The following is a 24430-nucleotide window of genomic DNA, read 5'->3' on the forward strand; positions in this document are numbered from 1 at the left end:
AGAAAAAAATGAGGACAGAGAATTGGAAGGGGAGGGGAAGAGAATGGGGCCTGGAAGGGTTGTGGGGTGGGAGGTTGGGCAGAGGGGAATGTGATTTAAATCCATCATCTGGAATACTCAGAGAACTAATAAAAATGAATAAACAAGCTATAAATACTCAAGAGAATGGGACACTTTCATAGACTACTTTCTAGAAAATGGTAACAGTTGCTAAGCATTGTCGGTTACTCAAGACCCTACATCTCTCAAGATGCAATGCGAAAGACACTTGTTCTTTACAGGAACTTGACAGAATGTACTATCTGTAGGCCAGAAACCCACGAAACCTAGAACCTACACTCCACGAATCACTAGGTGCCAAAATGAACACCCCTACCCCACCACTTTCTGCAGAAGGGCAGATGGCATCTTCTACTTCCTGTGATTTCCCACACCTCTTCTTTTCATTGCTCACTTCCTTGTCTAAAATCGAATTTGAATTATGTGTTTAAGTGTTCTGACTGCATATCTACACCACGTGGATGCATGGCGCCCACAAAGCTCAAGGACGGTGTTAGATCCCTTGGGACTGGAATTGCAAAGAGCTGTGAGCTGCCATGTGAGTCCTGGGAATCGAGCCCAGGTCCTTTGGAAGTGCAGTCAGTACTCCTAACCACTGAACCATCTCTCCTGCCCATGGCTGAATTCTTTAATACCACACTAGGAGAATAGAGGAACAATGTCCGGATAGGAAAGTTCCCGCCGCAGGAAGATCGGACCTGCCACTCAGAAAGAGAAAAAAAAAAGTGGATATAAAACAGCCAGAGCAGATAAAACATGCTCACGTGGGGATCAGCAGTGAGGGAGACAGGAAGGCGAAGGGCTGGGCGAGAAAGCAGCCATGAACAACTCCCAGAGGCCCCGCCAGTGTCTGGAGGTTTGCCTGGCTCCACACGGCAGCATCCCCCACACTTCGCACGGCAATAACTCCACAGCCTCTGACCAAATGCTGCTTTAATAGCGGTTGTCCCGGAGACCCTGTAATTAACCCCTTTAAAGGGCAAGCTGCCACACTTCAAGTGCAAATTGTCTGTCGTGACTCCATTTCCCAGCGAGTGAGCAGAAGCCGTCCAAACAGGAACACTGGGAAAGCGCTGGGCAAACCCTGCCTGGCCCTGGCCTCTCTCTCTCACCTCTGAGGTCAGGAGGCTCAAGGCTGCAGGAAGCTGCATTTAATAGGCTCTGATCACAGTGTGGAGATGTGACTCACCTGAGACAATACTAAAAGGACGACTGCATGGGACCAGGATTCACACCAGGGGTGACACACGTCATGTTGGACAAGACCTGCATCTCCAGCATGAGCAAGCTGACCTCAGCAAGACAGTATGAAGGCGTATAGGTCTCGCCTCCCTCGTCTTGTCAGGGACCCTTAGTGTCCCTCTCTGTCTGATGCCCCTATCAGCAATGTCACTGGAGACCCAAGCAAGTCAGTAACAAACAAGGAGCATATAGTCAAGGAGTCTCCCAAGATAGCAGGTGTTGCTTCCTTCTTTGGTCCTGAAGAGGACAAATTGTGGCAACAGCAATACAAAGGGGTGACCTTTCAGGTTCCTGTTAAATTTCGTACAACCTAACGCCCAGTGGGAGGGCAGGTGACTAGGAAACAGGACTGCCAAAACCAGAGAGCAAAACACAGAGGACCAGATGCCCACTGACCTCCACAAGCTTCATCATGGGGACCGGGTTGAAGAAATGGAGGCCAGCAAAGCGGTCTTGCCGGGTAGTGGCATTGGCCATGCTTGTGATCTGCAGAGATGAGGTGTTGCTAGCAAAGATGGTGTTTCTGTGGAGAGAAAAAACGGAGGAGAAGCAGAATGAGTCCCACGGGTGCCCACGGTCCAAACCGTGGCACCGCATCCTCCCAGGGCACTGCAGATCTGCTAGAATGCTGAGGAAGGCAGTCAGAAGGCACCTCGCCACACAGTGGCTGGAAGCCAGTGACTGCATTTACACTAAATCCCTGCAATTTCCAAAGGAAGTGGGTGGTGGCGCATAACTTTAATTCCAGCACTAGGGAGGCAGAGGCAGGTGGATCTCTGTGAGTTCCAGCCCAGCCTGTCTACAGAGCGAGTTCCAGGACAGACAGGACAGTGCAGAGAAATCCTGTCTCAAAAAAAAAGAAAAAAAGAAAAAAAGAAAAGAAAAAAGAAAGAAAGAAAAAAGAAAAAGAAAAAAAAACAACAAAACAAGACAAAAAAAAACCCCTGTATTTGAAATTAACTTACCAGCTCATATGCATGACCTTCATCAGGTTTTTCTGAAATTTTAGAAACTAGAGTTCTCTTGTCTACATATTTCAGCTTTCAGGATATGTGAGGGAAAAGAAGGGGAAGCAATTAACAGGAAGACCTACTCAACTGAACACAGTGAAGTGATCAGAATCATGAGAAAATGGAAGGATGGACCAGACATTTAGACCAGACCATAAAATCTGTACACACTCCTTAGAGAAAAGCATCTGAGCACACAGGAGCACAGGACAGTCCTCTCTAGTGAAAATCCTTCACTTCATCATTAGACAAGACTTAAAAGGAAAACATACTGCGCTGAGCATGCTCAAAAGGGAATTTTACTCACACAGAAAACCTGGGAAAGGGGGTGTGTGTGCACATACAAGACACATGTTCACAGTACTGTGCTTACAGGCCATCCTGAAAAGGCACTTCTATTTATTTAATATGCATAGAATCTTTTTTTGTCGAGACAGGGTTTCTCCATAGCTTTTGGTTCCTGTCCTGGCACTAGCTCTTGTAGACCAGGCTGGCCTCGAACTCACAGAGATCCGCCTGCCTCTGCCTCCTGAGTGCTGGGATTAAAGGCGTGCGCCACCACCGCCCGGCTATGCATAGAATCTTAACTTATAAATCTCAACTTACAAATTCCATACTGCCTTGAGACTAAAATTCAATTCTTTTCTGTTCTTTTTCTTTCTCAAAATTTAATTTGTTAAAGCCAGAATAAAGTGGGGCGATGGACGGTTTGGCTTTCCTGCAGCGCCACCTTGTGGATGACTCACAAAACAGCAGGACGCCCTTTAGCCTAGTTGGGTCTGGTCTTAGTACCCAAGGAGAGTGGCCCTTTCGGACCTGATTATGGAGGGGGGAGGGTTCCTGACTATCTAAAGTGATACCGTCTATCCAAATTCAGGGGTAGGCAAGAAGAAAACATCTGGGGAAGAAAGAAATCAGAACTTTGGAAAAAAGAGGAGGGTAAGGGAGAGGCCAGCCTGGGAGTGGCCACCTACACTTGCAATCCTAGGCCACAGGGGTGGCTGAGGCATGGGGATTGTGAAGTGGAGGCTGTCGTCTTGGACTTGAGAAGACAGTGTCCCGGCAGTGTGGGCAGATGCTGAAATGGGTAAGCAGCTAAGAGATGAGGCTCTCTGAGGTCTCAGGTCAGGCCAGCCTGCTTTCAAGGAACTGGCCGGTGTACCTTTCTCCACCTCCACGGCCGGCTACTTAAAAGCCAAGGTAGCACTGGGAAGGTCTTCGCAATTTTCTACCTCAAGAACCTCAAATCACAGGTTGTAAACCTCAGGACATCCCAAGGTCAGATGGAGAAGGAGGGGTGCCCTTCCGCCTTCCTCTCGTGTCCCTCCACGGACACCAGGGGGCAGCTGGGCTTTTCGCTGCCAAGGAGCAACCTGGCAGCAAGGCCAAACTGCTTAAGGAGAACAGCAAAAGGCAGCTTCGCCAGGCTCCTCGCTGACTTGAGAGCCAAGCCCAGTAACGGAAGTGTCCTCTTTGTCATATGTTTCTGGGGTGCTAAATGGACACAATCAGCAGAATGCTACACAGAAGTCAAGACAGAACCAGGCTTCTCCACCATTGACTCCCAGCAAGTCAATACGCAGGAGTTTCTCTTTAGCCACGGATCACCTGTGTTTCCCTGAGAATTACTTTTGCATAAAACCTTACTCCACCTTCAGGTCTAAGGTAGAAGAGAGAAGTATAGTCAAGAAGGCCACAAGTCAAGCACACGTCAGTTACCTGGTCAGCTGTCATAACCGCCAAAAGCTAAGAGTCAAACACAACTGGAGGTCCTAGATTGTGACCCTAGACTGATGTCACCTGTGCACAATCTTACTGACACCAGAGGCCACCACAAGCCTGGAAACTCCTCCATGACCCGGACGTGGCTGTCTTTTCTCTGCTATCCTCACGGGAACCTGGTGGATTCGGTGTCCACTTAATGCCCCCAAGAGGGTTGTAACTAACTCCAGATAAAACTGTAAACAGGAGGGTTGAAGATTGATTGCACAAATTGAAGGCAGAGTGCTTTCAATTAAACCATTCTGGCCAGCATCGGAGGCCTTATCGGTGCTAGCCACCAGGAGCCAGCACAACCACCTTGGTGACTTCATTGACTCCCTACTGGAAGCCTTACCCTCTCAGAGGAGTGGATGGGAGGTGGGGTGGGGGAGAAGGTGGAGGGAGCAGGAGGAAGGGAGGGAGTGGAAACTGAGATTGGTATGTAAAATGAGAAAAGATCGTCTTTTAAAATATAAAAAAAAGAACAAACAAAAAGACAAAACATGTTGTCTGGTGTCTGCTGCCCTCTAGACTTGCGCAGTCCTGGAAGGAGTAGCCCCAGCCCCGGTGTCTTCTATTCGCAAATCACACAAAGGTCTGCGCCCCCTAGTGGTTGCAGGAAACACTAAGCCTTGACATAGACCCCTCCTGCGGACAAGGATGGGAGAAGGGAACCCAGCAGTTCTTCCGCAAGAGGTGCTGGGGAGCAGAGAGCTGGGTCTGCTGTCAGAGCCAGAAGCTCAAAAGCCAAAGCAGGGGCTTTCCGAACACAAGCAGGAGGTTCGGTCACGTACTCGGCAGCGAACTTGTCCAGCCGCTGGAACAGCTCATTCTTCAACTTCAGATTCTCCACGACAGCCTCCACCACCAGGTCCGTGCTGTGCACAATGGAGGCTGCGTCGGTGCTGGTGGAGAGGCAGCTCAGGGTCTTCGCTATGAACTCGTCGCCAGCCTAGGCAGACAAGAGGAGGGACAGAGCATTCACTGGGCCCTGCCGGCCATGGTCTTGGGTGACCCCTGCAAATGGGTTCTTTCACGATCCACAGGTTGAGAAGCACTGCTTTAGCACCTCCCCAACAGCAAAATGGTGGACTCCTTCTGTTTTCTAATCAGCCCCAATGGAATGTTTAGTGGCATATTACATAGGTCTAAACAGGCATAGTTTTACATAAACAGCCACAAGCACGCGATAAGGTGAAGTCCCGCCCCCGCTCCGCCCCCCACAAAGGTGGAACCATCAGAGGACTGGTCTTAGGGACACTGATTAAGAACTTACCTTAGGGTTTTCTGCGAACTTCTTCTTTGCCATTCTTTTCAGACTGTCCTCAATTCCCTTCTTAGATTTTGCCAGTATGTCCTCTGTTTGGTCCACCAATACTACTGTATGGCCAGTTGCTGCGGCCACCTAATGAAAAAAAGGGTTTAAAGAAAAAAAAAGTCAGTTTCAATATTCCACGTGACTTCTACCACTCGTACTTCTTGCCTGGCATGGTTCTAAACCACAGAACAGACTCTCATATGACACAGAGTGGGATGTTAAGGCCACAGAAGGCCCTTTCCTATAGAACCCGTTGTTCCAAAAAAGAAGCTTGCATTTTCTCCTTAGAGCTGAAGATGGGGTGCAGTTCCACCCCTCTGCCCCCCTTTGTCCCCTTTGTTTCCTGTTCTGCAGCCCTTAAATCAGAAGTAGGTGAAACTTAAAATTCTAATCACTAAGCCAAAAAAAGACTGTCCCCAAGAGCTATTTAATGACAAGATATAAAGGGAGCAAAGTCTATGTCACCCAGTTTGGAGCAGTGGGGATTCCCGATTTCCTGCCTTCTCCGTTCCCCCTGGGTGGGTAAAGCCCTCCCAACACGGGTATATTGAGCAAAGTTAACAAGTTAACAAACAACCAGCTTAGTTTATACAATATCAGCGTCAAGTCAACCCCTCTTTAGTCAGGCTGCCAAAAGCTTGGGCGAGGACCATAGTCCTGTTCTTTAGACAAACTTCCTACTAGTTTGTCTAAAACATCGGTCATTGACTCACCTACACACAAGTGCAAGTCAATCAAGTCAGCATAGGAACAGAAGGACACAGCTAGCCTAACGCAGACACAATGTGACAGCTAGCACCAATGAGAGGCCCCTTGGGAACCACAGTACTCACTAGAGCCACGGCCTTAGGAACCATGGACCCTTGTGGTGTGGAAAGAGGGGTGGACTGCCCAAGAAGTAAGGCAAAAAGGTAAGTCTTAAACCACTGTCATCATGGAAGATTCTTGAAGTCAATCAAAGCAAAAAATAAAGACGGAAAGGAACAGAAATAAATGAGCAGCATGTAAAGGGAAACAGGTTCGAATCCCAAAGCAAGCTGTCCAATGCAAAATCAAGATCGAAAGGCAGGTTTCATAATACAATGACATCCAGGGTTTCTCCCACGCAGCCGTACAGGTCTGAGCCTGCATGGCCTGTGGGCTCCTTCAGCAACCCAACGCCTGAGAGCCACAGAATGACAGCGTTGTTGAGACTCAAGGAATGACAGATCAAGACAAAGGGGACAAGAAGGATGCGTCATCTTGATAAAAGACAGACGCACACAGTGAGATCAGCTGTCAGCGTAAGGACAAACTCTTTTCCAAAGCAGAACACCCATGGACCCAGCCCAGCTTCTCTCCAAGAAGACAAAGCCAAGAGCCAACAACTCAAATCCTGCACAAATCAGTCTCAAATACAGTAAGTTCAAGGTGAATGGGCAGGGCAAATTTAGATGCAGTATAGACTGGAGCTGACACAGCACTCAGTCTGCCTTCAGGAAGGCTGCTCGCGAAGCCGACCCTGGGCTCACATCTGGAACTTGGGTGTAGAGCGAGTTCCCTCCATCCTCTGACAAAGCAGCTTATGCTGCTGCAGGCTCTCCCGAGACAGTGCAATTTGGAACGCGCCAGGTAGGGGTGATATCATGCCCATCATCCAGTAAAAACCGTGGGTACCAAGTCTCTAGCTAGTGCCTCTATCGACACCCTTTACACACTGGGCCACATCTTGCTGCCGAGGGAACTGCACATGTCCAATGTGACTGCGATGGTGGGGGGCGGGGGGAGAACCAGGCTCTTGCCTGATACGTGACATACCCCAGTGGCTCTTCCTCTTTGCCACTAGTACTTTATACCCTTTGCGGTAGCAAATTGCCACAAGGAGAATGACCGTGTGTGGGTCCTGGGGTCCCTCCTGGTTTGGGAAGGGCTAGTAGAGAAACTTTAACTGAAATGAATAAATTTCAAGTTCCTGGTTGGGCCAGGCAGGTAACTGAACTGCTTTGTGTTTGGCAGTTGTGATAAGTCACTTGACTTTGACAGACAGGAGTGATGGCCACCAACGGAGGTTCGTGACCTCCAAAGCAGGGACAAATAAGTGGCTGCCTTGGGGACCTTGTGCTCTTGTCTTGGCTCCTCTGAAATACGATTCCGATGCCATTTGAAACAAGTGGTTTTCATAGTTTCTCTTGACTTCTGCCCTAGATCGTTCCTGGAGGTGACCAAACAGGATCCCTGGACTCCACCCACCTGCGTCCCAACCCAATTTCCCCTCTTCATCTCTATCAGGAAACTGCCCAGGTCGTTTCAGCTCTTAAAGTTGAGTAGATTAAATACTTATGGCACAAGATAGTGCCAAGCTGATGGGAACGGCAACAAAGAGCAATGGTGGGGAAAGCCTCCTACATGGGGAGTTTATAATCTCAATTGTGAAAGCGTAACTACCCACGATGAAGCCTCAGGTCTACCAGTGCACCCACAATGGCCCTGAACCCAGAGAACAAGCACCCACAATGGCTTGCACACCAGGAAGCAAGCATTAATCCTTAAGGAAGTGGGTCTCCCTTGAGGTGAGACCGCAGGTGTTATTTCTAGAAAAGCATCTTCCCGGGGTCACGATAGCCACCTCTGGATGATGTCACTGAGCACTTTTTGTTGGGTTTCAGATGAGTCATGCCAGCCTCGCATCTTTAAGCAGAGCAAAGGAAACCGACAGGTGCTGTGCAGGCAACTGGCCAAACACAGCTGCTCAATCATGGGGAAACTACATCTCCAGGCAGTGTTCCAGCAGAGTGAAAGATGGCATGCATGTTACATGATCATATCTGGGTGACTCTGTATAAATCACTGGCTTATGTCTCCCTGATTCAGAAGACCCAGGAGGCACTGACTGATACCAAGACCAACGCCATCTAAATGCTCAGGTTCCATACAGTCCCTTCCAACAGAAGGGCCCTAGAGACACAGGCCAACACCTACTTGAGGGCAACATCATGTCTTAATCTACCTTAGCAAACCTCAAAGCCAGGCCCATAAACAACACATGGCCTGGTACACACCACATGCTTCATACAATATCCATGGGATTAGGAGACCAGTGTTCCCTGTTTCCACCACTCCTCTCCACCCAGGCTTCATCACGCATCAGTGGGAAACAAGCCAGAGATTTACAGAGTTACTCCGACGTGATCATGGCACCTTCACTGGTGAGTCAGTCTAAAGGGGTCCCTGCAGAAATGGATGCTGGAGCTGGCAGTCTGGCCCAACAAAATCCAGAAAAGCTGCATGATTCTCACTGCAAACTAGCCTGACCCACTCAGGCAACTTAGAGTACGGCTAAGCCGCCAAGGCCTCCTGAGAGCCAGCATGCTTCTTCCTGAATTACTGGTGGACTTGTCGGATTTTTTTTTTTTGTACAAACCATTGGAAGTAACATTCCACACCTACTCTCAACCTTTAAAAAGGAGAAAAAAATGTAACAAGAACTGGAAAGGGTGTGTACTGAGAACCTGCTGAGCTCCAGGATCAAGGCTGCATTTTCCCAAGACTATTTCTGACTAACCCAACAGGTTTGGTGAAGCAAATAACATCCATTTAGCAAAAGATACCATCAATACAAAAGAGGCTGAGCCTTGCCCACAACTACTCAGTTAAGCCGTGAAGCCAGGATTAAGTTCTGAGTCTGCTTGGCTCCAGGACGTGTCTTCCAGTAATCAGAGGCACACACGACATTTTGACTATCTGCTAAAATAATCAGCTTTCAAAATACAATCGTTATAAAATAGCATTTATAGACTAGAAACTAAATTTCTATTCTCTTTTAGCTCAAGAAAGAGAATAGTAACTATTGCAGGCTTGGTAACAATACCACCACTAAAAGTCCTGCTAAGTAACAAATCAGTTTCCCCCACTGATGTTCTGATAGACGTTAACAGTTCCTATAAAACTGTTCCTTTTGATACATGAAGAAAATGGAAACTTACAGAGAGCTGTATAACGGTTTTTCCTCTGAGATTAAAACATTGCACCTGCCTGATGATGGTGGCACAACCCTTTAGAGCTGTATAACAGTTTTTCCTCTGAGATTAAAACACTGCACCTGCCTGATGATGGTGGCACAACCCTTTAATCCCAGCACTTGCCAGGCAGAGGCAGGCAGATCTCTGTGAGTTCGAGGGCAGCCTGCTCTACAGAGAGGGTGCCAGGACAGGCTCCAAAGCTGCATTCTGCAGGAGGAGACTCCTTGAGCAGGAAGGTAAACAACTCAAAACAGCTTCAGGATGTCCCTGAAACTGACCAAATTCTCTAAACCCCTCCCTGCCAGAGTAAGCAATGAAAGCTGACAGCCCCTCCTCAGACTCAACAAACTCAAACTGAGGAGACTTCTAGGCAAGCTGAGCTGCACAAGACTCTCAGACCAGACCAGCTGCCTGGAAGAAGCAGAAACCAGCTGAGCTGCCTGGAAGAGGTTCAGACCAGCTGCGGCACCTAGAAAGGACCCTCTCCAACCCGCTGACCTGTCTGCTGGCTGTGCCGTGTGCTCCAGGTTCCCAGCCTTGTGAGCAGTCACCCATGCTGGGGTGGGCCCTGGTAATGCAGCTATCTTTTGAGTCATTTCTGCTCCTTTAAGAAGCCCCTCACCCATATCCCTGTAAGTAACCTCAATAAAACCCAAGGTTCACCAAGTTGGACTTTGGTAGTATGTGTACTTTGGTCTGTCCTGGTCTCCCTGTCTGGGATGAGCAGATGTGGGTGTTGTATCTCCCCAGGAAAAGCTGTCACACAACCCAGAAATTAACTAGAACAAGAACTCTACAATTATATGGCTTCAATTGAACATAATTATGACAATGTAACACTGTGCTGAGCTGGGAAGCTCAGTTCTATGGACCAAAACACCCTTACAAACTCATTATCACATGCCTGTGACTGCCCATCCTCCCGCTACTTTTCTCTACCTTTACAAAATGTCACTGAAAGAGGGGCTGTGACTTCACCTGGCACCAGTAATATTATGCATGCAAAGGTCGAAAGGATACTGATGTCTCAGATCTCGTGAGTGCTGAAAACACACCCCCATATCATACAGAACACACTACGTTTAATTCCAGAATCATTGATTGAAAAAAGGAAACCCAAGTTATAAAATTCTTATAAAACCTCTGTGTTTCCCCCACCCCACCATAAAAAAAAAAATAGATAAATAAGCCTGAAGATCAAGTTCAAGAAACACTGTGTATTAGCCACCTCTCATGCTGCTGCGATAAAAGCCACTTAAGGGAAGAAGGGCTTATTCTGGAGAAGTCACAGTAGGATGCTGAGGCAGTGGTTTTCTCCTTTCTATGCAGTCCACAAACCAAGCCTAGGGAATGGTGCCACCCACTTAATGGTGGGTCTCCCACCATAATCAACCTATTGTGATAACTCCCCACAGCATGGCCAGAGGCTCCCAGGTGATTCTTCCTTTCTTTCTTTCTTTCTTTTTTTTTTTGGTTTTTCAAGATAGGGTTTCTCTGTCTGTCTTAGACAGGCAATCTGTAGACCAGGCTGGCCTCGAACTCACAGATATCCATTTGCCTCTGCCTCCCAAGTGTGCCACCTCCCCAGCAACTCTTTCTCAACAGTTGATCTCCAGGTGTGGTTGTTCAAAAGAGAATGTCCCTCACGGGCTCATGTATTTGAACATTTGGGTCACAGTTGGTGGTGCTGTTTCTGGAGGTTTAAGAGGTGTGGTCTTGGAGGAAGTATATCACTGGAGGTGGGTTTTGGAACTTAAAGCAGTCAGGACAAGTCAACAGCAAGTCATGGACTGGGAAGGAGTGCATGGGGCCCTACCCATCTGTGCTCAACTATTGGCTGTGGAAGAGGAGTCATTATCATCAATGCCTGTTCTTCACTGGTGAGTCCGCCAGGCTCCGCTGCATAATTCCATGGTCATAATCACTCAGATGGCCCTGGTTACACTCAGTGGGTCACAAAAGAAAGTAAAAAGATATGAACATGGGAGAGGGAACTGGGGGTGGGGGGGACTTGAAATGGGTGGAAAGGAGATAAGAAAGGGTAGGGGAGGTGAGAATAACCTAGTGCAAGAGCAAACTTAAACAATGAAGAAAGTACGACCCAGGCAGTTAAACGTTATCAAAACTTACACTCATAGGCTCTGCCCACACATGGCCCCATTTGCAATAGAGAGAAATGAAAATAAAGATGAAATATCAAAAAATAAAGATGAAATATCAAGTCATAACTTCAGGAGGTTACCCAAGCGCACACTGCACTTGAGTCCTCCCACAGGTGGAACCCACAGTGGGAGTGTCGCACCACGGGACGGAGCAAGTCCACTCTTCTAAGGGAATTTCTCAGGGTCGTACCTTTTCACTGTGTCCAATATGTGTAACACACAACATCTGTGAGAACTGATGTTATCAGGGGGCTTCTGGCAACCGGCAGGCTCTTAGCTGAGCTTTGCAAGACTCAAATACACCAGGAACTGGAAATCCAATGCAGTGGTGATGGGCGTGCTTAGTATGTGTGTGGCCCTGGGTTCAGTCTTCAGGACCAAAAGCGTGTGTCTGACTCTCTGTGTATGTATGCGCACGCACACACACACACATGCACGCACCTGTGTGTTGTAATTATTTTGTTTAAAGTAATTAGACCAGGGATTTGAGACATGGTTCGGTGGTGAGTGCTTGTAAAGGACCTGAATTGGTTCCCAGCTCCCTCTACTGTTATTGCTACAAGAATTACAGATAACTGGCTACTGTGGTCTGAATATAGTTTTCCAGCCGAACCTTGTATTCAGCTTTGGTCCCAATGAGTGGCATAGGAAGGGGAAGACCAGAAGATTATCGGAATGGATGCATTAGACAAAAGTCTTCTGCAGGAGGGGTCCATCTCTATAGAACAGGACACTATAAAGTGAGGGTGGCTCTCTCTTGCTTCTCTTCTGGATGAATCCACCTTCCCTCCCACACTCTAGCATGGGTTGAAGCAGGACAAAACCTTCACCAGATCTGGCTGCCTGCCCAGGGACATTACAACAGACAGAATAAGGAGTTACGCAAACTACTTTTCTTTACAGGAATAGAAAACATATTGAGACAGTGGCAGCTTCCCAATAGTTAATCCATGTTCATCCTTCCCTGTGACATTTTATGTGGAGGTGGGAGAACAGGGTGGACCTTAAACAATGACTGCAAACTCAGTATACAAGGGAAAGCCGACTGGTAAAAGGGAAGGCTAGAAAACCCCATGTTAGCCCAACAAAATGTGGCCGCTGGTGAGGGTTCACGGGCACACGTAGCTGATGACGACTGACCTCCAGCTCATCACAGCACTAAAATACCCATCCTTATTAAGATACTAAGTACGCATCAGATACTAATCAGACATGCAATGCATAAAACCATATGTAGAACTACATATAACAGAGCATGCATGAGAAAGACTGCACAGTGTGAGTGACCCAAATAGTCCATGCTATGCAAATGAGCCAAGAAGCCCAGGCTGTGTGACAGAAAGGTCCCCACAGTGAAGCCATCGGAGCTGCTGAACTACTTTCTGTTTGCTCTGAAAAGACTGCTTCCTTGGAAGTAAGTATGTTGGTGGTAACATATTTTCTTACTTTGCTTGTCCTAGGGCACTAGAACCTTCCAGAAGTGCCAGTAACCTCAGCATCTACCAATGTCAATGTCTGTACAGATGAAATGGGCAAATCAGAATTTCCACTCTGAAGCTGCAAACTTCTCGTGTGCCTCCTTTTGGCCCTGAATTGACTCTCTTTAAACAAAGGTTTCCTTCAAGGCCCCACTTTCAATATTCTCCTGGCTCTGCTCTATAGCCCTTCCGTCTGAAACGCCAATCATTCCTGTAATTCCAACCATACCTGACACCAACATGTTCTATTCTTTGCCCCATCTTACCCCTAAAGCAGCTCCCTTTAACATTGTTGGTACCACTGTTCTGCGGAGCAGAATTTTCTCACAGTACTTTTCCTTTAACCCCATCTTTAATTGTCCCCCTTTTAAAAAGTGTATATGATATAGTGTATATGCATTTTCAAGTGCATGTACGCGTGTGTGTATGCATGCATGAGTGTGTGTGTGTGTGTGTTATGCACACACAAAAAGGCCCTAGGCTGACGTGTGGTATATTCCGTGATCGCTCTCCACCTTTTATACTGAATCTGGCTCTGTTGTTTAACCTGCAGCTCCCTGTCTGGACTGATCTGGCTCGCCAGCTTGCTAGCGGAACTACCGGAACTGCAGGTGAGCTGTCGCACACCTGGATTTTATATGAATTCTAGGGATCCCAACCTTGGTCACGACGTTTGTACAGGAAGCACTTTGCCCATTAAGTCGCCTCTCCGGTCATCTTTAAGTTTTGTCCAACAGTTTCATTGATTACTAAAAAACCGGTTCAAATGCTAGCCTCTCCACAAAGTCTCTCAACCGGTATCTTTTGTTTCAAACATGATAGCCAGGTGTTTACTGCTACTACTTTACCCCAGAGCAAGCTGTTTCAGATGGGTTCTTAATGTGTCTGCTTTAATGTTTAAAATCTCTAAACTGATTCAGTCTTTTCCTTGAGGCAACTGTTCAAGTTCAAACACTTCAGAGCAGGGTAACCTGAGCCCACATTTTTCCTGAGTCACACAGCACTTCCCCCTTCCCCAAATCAGCACCCAGGTTTCATCTGCCAGACATGTTCTTTCCCCTCGCTGCAGCTGAGGGGAACTCCAGTTCATGCTTCACAGCCCAGCATAGAGGCTGTCCCTCCTTTAATGAAGCTCCTCCCTGTGCCAAGAGGAGGAAGTCGCCTCACCGTGCCTCTTCTGATGTATAGAAGCAGCAGATCATCTATGGGAACTACTGCGGGAGAAAAATCACAGTTGAGCACCAAGCCGCAGAGCCAGCAAGCCAACGGCTCTCAGTGGCCACTCCGTTACACAACGGTACCTCCAACCCCAGAATCTGAGCATGAAATGGCAAGGTTGTTTTGAAATTTTTGTTTTCTCACTAAAACTTTCAAATTTGGTCAATAGGCAGGAGAAATTCCAGCTGTGACAGATGAGTGATAAATTAAAATCTGAGGAGTTGGCCAACAATACTTTTGATATTGCGGGGATTACTGGGGGGCCATTGCATCATCCACTCCAGGTTCTGAAGTCACCGTCACTACAAACACAGCCCTGGGTAGTTCAGGCACCCCCTATCCACAGGACAACTGGAATTTCCAGTAGCTGTAAATTTCATATATGTAGAGAGCTATACATACCATCTGTCTTACACACACATACACACACCTTTTTCTTCATCATTAGAAGGTACATTCTGTGGTCACAGTATCATTTTAACTGCCTAAATGTTTTCTCGAGGAGATTCTCCTTTGAGAAGTACACACCATGCTCTCAGTACAGTCTACTTTCTTCCTCAATGCCTCTGACTCTTCGCCCTTGCATTTTAAAATCCATATTTAATGGTCTTTACAAACTAAAACTCTATTCCAAAATATAGAAACACAAGTTTCCTTGGGCTAAGGATATAGCCAGCAGTCTTGGATTCGACCTCAGCCCTGGCCCACTCTTCATCAAAAAGCAAAGCAGAGCAATATTTTTATTATTTTTATTCATGCATTTGTGTGCCTGCCTGCTTGTCTGTATGTACACCATATGCATTCAGGTGCCTGCAGAAGCCAGAAGGTTGTGTGGGAGCTGGGGTTATAGCTGGTTATGAACCGCTCAATGTGGGAACCTCAGTCCCTTGCAAGAGCACCAAGTGCTGTTAGCCACTGATCCATCTCTCCAGCCCCCAAAAATGAAAATTTAAAAAGAACTGTAACATAATACTGGGCTATTAAAACTCCCATCTGTGTGAGCGCATCAAAGGCAGAGTGGACTGCCAGTCAGTAGCCTTCTTATAATCAGCCATTCCTACCTGTATCTTTTTATCGGCAGACGACGGGTCCCTCCGGATCAACAGCCACATCTTACCTGCCACCCAGCATAGTGCCCCCCAGCACAGAGAGACTTCCGAATAATAACAGCACATCTGCTTTTCCAAAGTCTCAATTGGTAAATTATTTTAGAAACGCGTGTTTAAGAAACCATAACTGCTTTTTGTTTTTAGAAACCCTTTACCTCAAACCTTACAAGACTCTCCACATGTTTTAGAATTGCGAGAAATCACATTGTTGGCATGAGAACAGTCAGAAACGAGACAGAAGTTAAGGGCAGGAGCTATTCTGGTGAGCAGAGGGTGGCCTTTTCCACCACTGGCGGCTGGAATGCAGGTGGGAGGGCAACCGCAGAGCAAGACCGCGTGCTGCCTAAAGAGAAACCCAAGTTCTTTATGCCCTTTGACCGCCATGCCTGTGATTTCAAAGTGGACTGTGTATAGTTCACTCTAGTCTAGCCGGTCAATGTGTCATGTTCCATTTACCAAAGGAACCCTGCTGTTTGTGCCTGTCTGTCCGGCACACAGACCCAGCGATTCCTCCCACTGTACGGAGAACCAAAACACCTGAGTTTCTTCACTAGCATACAGAGATCAACAAAGCTTTTACCAACAGGGGTTACAAATCACCGGGCATGGTGGCCAACCGCAGCACCTTTCAAATGTTTTTAGCCATGAACCCCTCCTCCCTAGAAAAGCTTATGACTGACCAGTAACCAAACCAAAGGTCAGAGAAGAGAGTCCACTAGGAGCCTTGTGGGTCTGCTAAAGTCCACCCGAGAGCACACTGCAAAAATCCCCAAGTGTTTCATCCATTAGAAGAGCTATGGCTGGGGGATGGAGAGGTGGCTCAGCGGTTAAGAGCACTGGCGGTTCTTCCAGAGGACCTGGGTTCAATTCCCATCACCCACATGGCAGCTCACAACTGCCAATAACTCTACCTCCAGGGACCTGACACCCTCACAGAAAGAATACCAGTACACAGAAGGTAAAAATAAATAAACCAATTTTTAAAAAGAGCTATGACTAAGTGCCCTGCAGATTCAAACCTTTAAACCTGGGTGTCTGATTTGGAGTGTCCACAGAGGACAGGAAGCTAGAAAAGGCCCATGAGAGAAGAGAGAGAATGGGGCCTTAAGGAAGGGAGGAGGCAGGATACATGTGATACGAAAGCAGAGGTGGAGGAAGTACTGGGTGTTGGAAGTCTAAGTGGGGATGGGGTCAGGGAGAAGGGAGAAAGGAGAGGTGGGGAGGAGAGTTGACTAAGAAACTGATGATGTACGAAAGCCCGATAGAAACCCACTACCTTGTAAACTAATTTTTTTTTTTTTTTTTTTGGTTTTTCGAGACAGGGTTTCTCTGTGGCTTTGGAGCCTGTCCTGGAACTAGCTCTGTAGACCAGGCTGGTCTCGAACTCACAGAGATCCGCCTGCCTCTGCCTCCCGAGTGCTGGGATTAAAGGCGTGCGCCACCATCGCCCGGCTTGTAAACTAATTTTTAAAAAAACTAAAGAATTTTGAACAGAGGTACCCTGCATGGGTGCACAATACTGTGCCCAAAAGACATGGGTTATTAAATGAAACTCGGTGCCAGGTGTGGAATACCGACTTGCAAGCTACGGCTGCATCAGCCCGAAGAACACAAGCTGCTGTCATGACTCTTGGTTGCCGCCATAACTAAGACGCTATTGCTGAGGACACAGCGCACTTTGGTTGTAGGACATGGAGGGACGAAGCTGAATGTGGCCTACAGTCTTCCTTCTGGTTGTCTAATTTTCACAGGACCAGAAAGAAGGTGCTGTGCTGGCTACCAGCGGAGGAAAGTCATCAGTGGGCTCCCCCTAGACCTTCATGCCACAATAGACCCACCTGACAAGAGGTGTCACCTGGCCCAATTGTGGAATGACTGCTATGGGGACAAACAACTGCTTTAAGACTTGACCTGAGATCTGCTCTACCAGAGGGGACTCATGCCTGGTACTGTAAACCTGGTCAAAAGCCTTGGGCTGGTCGCAGGCCCTAGAGGAAGGTCTGCTAACTGGACATCTCTAATGTGATGTGTATGCACACAATCAGGGCCGCTCTCAACGGTGGCCAGGAACACTTCACCTCTCGGTTAATATCGACTGATATCTGGTGCTGAGTAGAAGCAGCGGCTAAGTGTTCAATTCTGAATATGATATTTATATCGACACACACACAAGGCTTGGGGAACATGGTAGGAGTGAACTGGAGGAGAGGGAGTATTGGTATTTCCTGGTCACGGTATGGTTACCATATTCATGAGCTTCTATCAGCTACGGCTACCTGCATAAGATCAAGCCAGAAAATATTCCAGCATGGTTGAGTGATGAAATCATGGGGCTCCATACCCATGGCGGAGGAGCTATTGGCAATTGATGGCTACTGGGGAAGAGAGGGGCATTTTTCTTCAGGAATGTGGTTGCTTGTAGGTTGCCTGAGCTCAACTGGATAGTCTCACACCCATGCGCACGCAAACAGCACTGAATGTATTTAGTAGGCTATTCAAAGAGAAGAGGATGTAAAAGCAGGAGAGGGATCTGGGGGAGAGAGGACCAAAATATATCGTGTACGTGTATGAAATTATCAAAAATAAATGAAAATGAAAACAACAGCTAGGTATTCATCAAAACTGTCCACACGGAAATGTACAAGAATTCTTACGTATTGTTGGTGGAATGCAAACTGATGCCATGAGAAATCCCTCACAAACTTAAACATGGTATTGCTGGAGAGTCAGTAGCTTCAGTTTTAGGGTAGATGCTTGGGGGATTAAAAACCACAGATCTCTTTGGGAGGTAGCTTATGGTATCTCCTGATAGTTGCATAATTACTTTAATGAGGGGTGGGATTTAGAAAACAAATTAAGGCAACAGGAAAGATGGCTCAGCAGGTAGTGGAGCTTGTGGCCAGACCTGACCATCCGAGTTCAAACCTCCAGGACCCATACGGCGTAGAGAGAAAACTGACTCCTCCAGGTTTTTCCTGGCCTCAGTATGTATTTCCTGGCAAGTGCATGCGGCGTGTATATGGACATGCACTCTCTCTCTCTCTCTCTCTCTCTCTCTCTCTCTCTCTCTCTCACACACACACACACACACACAAATGTGAGAAAACTGCTTTAAGAAAAGGATTTCAGTATCTAGAATGTAAAAGCATAGCCCCAGCACTCGGGCTTCCTGAGTTCTATCAGAGCACCACCTGGGGTCCTGTCAGGAAAGGATGGGGTTGGAAGTGTAGAGTAAAGGACAGAAGAAGCAAGGCCATTTTTGTTTTGTTTTTTTTTTTCCATTATTTTTACAGTGTTGTAATAAACAAGACTTTTCTTGTTTCTTGGTGACTGCTGTTTAAGCCACTGAGAACTCTTGCCTTATATTACAGTGGCCTGTATATTCACTGTAAGACACTGAGGGCAAACTATCTGGAAAGCACACACACACACACACACACACAACTATTTGAAGGCTGTGTCCTCAGCTCCATGACTTTCCTGGGCCCGTTGGAAAGCAGGCTCGGCCAAAGAGGAAGTATTTTTAGACAAGGGTCCCTCAGAGCTGTAAAAATAGGCCCAGTGAATAGCACACTTGTCAAAGACCCTAGTACTCCAGCCAAAGGACCAAGCAACCCTGCCAGGCAGAAGCATGCCGGATTTGTGTATGATGTGTTTTGCAAACGCATCCTAATATTTGAATCAGGATCTCTGAAGCACAACTTACACGATAAATCCAAGAGAGAAGCATCAACTGGCACAATACCAGTCTCTTGGCACACCCAGCCCATCTCCAGCAAACGTCTCTCGGAACCCTACACCAGGAGGGCTGTACTTCATCCACACCACAGTCTATCCTCCAACTCCCAGTGTCATAAAATTATCATCATATCCTACTTCTGGACGGCTTCCCAATCCTAGCACAAATATTCAAAGGCAGGCGCTGTCCTCTAACTTCCAGAGATTCACCGGGGCGTGTGCATGTTATGTGTGTGCGCATTCGTGCATGTGTGCATGCGTGTGTGTGTGTGCGTGAGTGTGTGTGTGCGCTATAGTGTCCATGAAAATATCAGTGTGTGTGTGTGTGTGTGTGTGTTTGTGCATGCGTGCTATAGTGTCCATGAAAAGATCAGAGGCTAACTTTTGGGAGTTGGTTCTTTCCTACCGAGTTTCATACTCCAGACTAGCTGGTCCTTGAGCTTCCTGTCTTCACTTCCCATCTCACATTGAGGATGCTGGGATTAGTCACACAGCTTCATCCTGGAGCTACAAGCCAGCTCATCTTTGGATAGTTGAAAAGCTCACACATGCTCAAGCACACACACACGTGCATGTGCACCATGCACATGCACACACACATACAAGCACACAAACCACACAACTTTGGGGGCTTTCTTTGGTAAGATGAAATTACTCCTAATCTCCACCAGCTCAAACTCCCACCCCCAAAGTGTAAGACACTAAACACACTGAGCCAGAAAATGTCCCGCAAACACTGTTCCCAGGCAGTGCAGTCATTTACTGAAGGGTGTGAGCTTTCTGGACTCTTATAAAAACAGCCTCAGTAAAGCTTCGAAAGGGCTCTTCTCTCAACCTGAGAAACACAGAGCTTTCAACTTCCTCCTTCTTTCTTTACATAGCAAAAGGCAATCTGTCTCCACTCAATGCTGCGAGCCTCTTTGCCAGCCTAAGCATCTGGCTGAAGATTAATCGGCAGTCAGAAACAAATCAGAAGCATACAAGAGGCAAACACATAAAACAGGTCAATGTTCTTAAAGACTAATCTGCAGTCTAAGAGGTTTCTTTCCCCCTTAATTAAAAACAAACAAACAAATGGAAGGCAATGTAGACACTCTTAGAAAGTACATACGCATTAGTGGCCTATGCGCTGGCCAAATGTAGCTCAGCCTGGAACCCCATTTGTCTAAAATTACTTAACCGTTTGATAAATGCATTGGGGGCATAAAAATTTATTTACACCTTTTTCCATACCATTCAGCACAAACTAGAGCACATCAATTAGTTAAAACTATAAACAGAACTGCCTCTTGACTTGAGCCGCTTCACAGAGAATTCGAGAGAAACGGGCCAAATGTGACGGGCGATGATAACCTAGATGCTAATTTGTGCTTGTCCTTTTATGGCGTCACTCAGGTGGAATAATGACATGAAAGGCACTGTCCTGTTCAGCAGCCCCTGAGCAAACCACAGCGCCAGCTGGTATCTGTGTCAGGAAACAAGCAAGATGGAACAGGAAGCGGGGATCGATGTTTCTCGTTTAAACCCAGTGAGCCTCCCTCAGCATCAACGCTGAGGAACAACAGTAGAAATGAGGACAAAATGGGACAGGATGACTACAACAACTGCTACGTGTGCGCTAATTGCCTTGCTCCTTTTCCATGTTGCTACAAAGCCAACTTGGCTTTGCATACTTGGCCTACTCTGGAGAAACTGAAGTGCAGAGATAAAGCAACTTCCACGTTAGCACCATCGTGCAGACCATCCGACTCCCTTTGCTCAACACATCAGTTAATATTTAACCACCCCTGGCGCTAGAGGCAAAAAAAGATGTATTACCCTGTACTAAAAACTGTCCATTGTGGATTGGTTTTCTTTTTCCCCAAAAAGAAGGAGACGGCACAACCTAGAACTGCTTACTACAAGGTCATGTGTAAGAAATGGACCAACTAAACCACTGGAAACATAGTAGAGACACTACCCAAGAAGGCCATTTTCCCCGCAGGCCCAGAGCTGTCACCTAAAGCGACCTGGAGGAACTGCTGTTCCTTATGAATGCCTGCTATGTAGACTTTGGGTCTTTGTTACTTTTTTTTAATTCAAAAAGTTCTGCCAGGAGGTGAGCAGTTTTTCCTCTTCCCTCTGAAGGCACCGTATACGTTCCTGGGTCCAGCTACTCAAGTATTTAATTCACAAGTCTATGATCCCTAACCAGGTCAATCACTTTCCTTCCTCTCTTCAGGTTCTAGCATCTTTCCCACGTAATTTTAAGGGCTTTCTGTGCGGGTCCTCAGGAAGGACAACACACTTTTTCTTTGGTCAATGATGGGCACAGCATCCACAGAACACAGCAATCTGCATCTGTACAAAAGCTGTGTGATGCTTTCTAGTTAGTTTATAATCCACAAGTGTTTCTGGGTCCTTCCCTACATTGTTACTGGAGGCATAAAACCCTATTATCTTATTACTAAGATACTGTTAAACGTTTCCTAAAGGATACATTGTTTTTTTGGACCTGAACTGCCAATCTCCTCCTCACAGCCTTGAGAAGTTTGAGTGGTACACAGGGATATACGTGCAGACTAGCTAGCTATACTTTCTCCAGTTCAGTCATGTATTGTTTAAACAAACAAACATATTTTAGAAGAAAATTGCAATCAAGTTAACTGACTAACATGTTTAAAGCAAGCATGCAAGTATGCATTTGGATACTGACCCTCCTGAATTAAAATTAGGTAAGCATACTACCCTCCATTGCCACAAAACTCAAGCTGCAAAGGCCTAAAAAAGTAAGAATGTAACAGCGAGGACATAGTTCTCCAAGGTGTGCGGAAAGGCAACCATTAAGAGAAAAGGTACTGCACGGATTATGGTATCCAAACTGCACTTGATCCTGAACTATCCCTTAGCTGGCACCAGTCAAAGTCCTACAGAAGCCGATCAGAGATTAGGAACTTTCCAGGGTCCTCTGCGTTTATCTCTGTCTCCCACTCTCATGGGGTTCAGAGCTGGGCAAGCACACAGATTTCTGCACCCAGGGCACTAGGTCAAAGGTCAAAGTTGCCTGGCCCAGCACCGGGCAGAGTCCCAGCAACTCCACAAACTTCCACTAGGTGACTTTCCAAACTGTTACAAAAGTGAAGGCCAACGAAATATGGGTGGGGAAAGGCAGGACACTTGGAAAGAAAACTGCCCGGACAACAACCGAATAAATATTTTTTTAAATAAAGAAAATTAAAACAAATCGCAACAGACTCCTGTCCGAGCCCGTGGGCGGGCAAACACTCTGCAACTCTAGACATAGAACTTTGCACAACCTATTCCAGCGTGCACGCGTGCAGTAGCGCTCTCTACCGAGCCTTCTCCGGCCCGGGGGCAGCATGCACAGAAGAATCAGACCAAAAGCTCTGGATCTGGGACAGGGGCGCATGCTGCGCCTTCTCGGCCGGTTTCGAAGGACTTCCACCACACCCGGGGCGCGCGACCCGCTCACCTGCGCGATGCCAGCCCCCATCAGCCCGCCGCCGATGACCGTCACATGCTTGATCAGGATCTTCTTGGCGGCAGCGGCCGCGGAGGAGGAGGACATGGAGCGCACGAACTGCCTGGTCACGAACGCCATAGCGCAGCGGAGCAGGGGAGAACGAGCAGATAAGACGGCGCGAGAGGACCTAGCACTTCACGGGGGAGGGCGGAGGGAGGTTACGTAGGAGGCGGGGCCTACTGCGCGCCCCACCCACCAGTTTGAGAGATTGCTGGTCCTTGCCGCAGGGCGGAGCCAGGACCCAGGCATAGGCAGAGCAAGAGGCCTTTTGTGGTTGCCCTCGCAATTTTGTGTTCTGATTGAGTTGTGATCCGGAGCCTTGCTTAGGGTGAAAAAGGTAACAGCGGATAGAGAACACAGGAAAGGAACGCCTGGGAATCGACCAACCTCCTGCCAATCACTGCGCTAGTGACACGGAATTGCTGTTGACTTGACTTCTAGATGTTCATCCGAGAACACTCACCATCCGGAAAAAAGCCATTCCCTCCCCCCCACACACAAACAAACACTGGAAAATTTCCTCTGTTAATCCTGTGTGAACTGAAGCTCCCTGGAAAAGCCTCCTCTGAGTCTTACATGCTGCAGAACAGAACTGACTTCCTGTCTGTGGAGAGATGGAGTGTTGGGGATAGTTACCCACCTCTAAGTTACATACAACTTTAGAAATGTGTTGCTCAGCAAGTCTCTCACTCCCACCAGTCCAACACTAAGATAGTGGGTTTTATTTGTTTGTTTGTTTGTTTGTTTGTTTGTTTTAAGCGTAAAAAAAAACCCACCAGGAAACAGAGTCTGTTGCTCTGCCGGGACCTGCCTGGCCAGGGTCTGCACCAACGTTCTGGGTAAACCTATGAAGTTATGACCTTATTCGTCCTGTAGCTAAGTTTAGGTAACCTTTTGCAGTGAAGCTTGTCTTCAGAACTGCTTCCACACATGTCCCCTGCCGCGGGCTCTTTCACATAGCCGCAAAGAATCTCTCATGCATTCCCTTGGGAGCAAGGACTGTGTTTTGCGTTGACCCTTTCAATCTTATTTTTAATTCTTCAAAATAAGCCAAGGCCATTGAGTGGTGCATTCCAGCGAAATCAGAAACTTACGGGACTAGAAACGGGAAATGCGAGGCTACCCTCAGAACCTGCACAGCTGGAAAAATGAATAAGTTTATGAAGAAAGAACAAAATGTGAAGAGGCAGCGGGAGAAAGGACGCAAGAAGGAAGGGGAGGGCTCTATGGCTAGATGTACTGGAGGAAGCTTGAGGAGCTGGGTCTCAATTTAGTTTTCATTTAGAAGTCATAGTCAATGAAAGGCTGATTATAATCCAAGTCTGGTGCTATGGCAATGTAGTTTTCTCTTCCTTCTTTCTTTCCTTTCTTTGTTTCTTTCTTCCTTCCTTCTCTCTTCTCTTCAGTGTATATCTGTGCTCTATGCGCATGCAATATGCAAGGAGGTAAGAAAAGGGCATCAGATCCCCTAAATCAAGACAAGAGTTACAGGCTGTTGTGAGCCGCCGCGTGGGTGCTGAGAATCGGACTCGGCTCCTCTGGACAAGCAGTCAGGGCTCTTAACCACTGAGCCATCTCTCCTGTCCTACATTCACAGATATTTGTGTTATAATACCACGTGGACCTCATGCCTGACTTATGGCCCGTTTCAGATCTCTGCTTGCTTTTTCTTAGGAAAGAAAGAAAAATGTGTCTTCGTCCATTTGTGCAGCTAGAAGAAAATCTCCAAATTTCTCCTGGGACCAAGAAACCTCCAAGTCGGGGTATTATCAAATGGAACCCCTCTGGAAGGGTATTTGGGGATATTTCCAAG

General features: G+C 47.1%; 1 protein-coding gene across 1 annotated transcript in view; it reads right to left on the minus strand.

Moving 5' to 3' along the window:
* Positions 1 to 22755, minus strand: part of Hadh (hydroxyacyl-CoA dehydrogenase) — a 37087-nt gene extending 14332 nt beyond the window's left edge. Inside the window, exons 1-4 of the mRNA XM_057793362.1 lie at positions 22567 to 22755; positions 5350 to 5478; positions 4868 to 5025; positions 1699 to 1825 (exon numbers count right to left, since the gene is read on the minus strand). Coding sequence (XP_057649345.1) covers positions 1699 to 1825; positions 4868 to 5025; positions 5350 to 5478; positions 22567 to 22695 — 543 coding nt within the window. The 5' untranslated portion in view covers positions 22696 to 22755. The remainder of the gene's footprint in view (positions 1 to 1698; positions 1826 to 4867; positions 5026 to 5349; positions 5479 to 22566) is intronic.
* Positions 22756 to 24430: the final 1675 nt, after the last annotated feature.

Source organism: Chionomys nivalis, chromosome 18 (assembly GCF_950005125.1).
Source record: "Chionomys nivalis chromosome 18, mChiNiv1.1, whole genome shotgun sequence".
NCBI lineage: Eukaryota > Metazoa > Chordata > Mammalia > Rodentia > Cricetidae > Chionomys > Chionomys nivalis.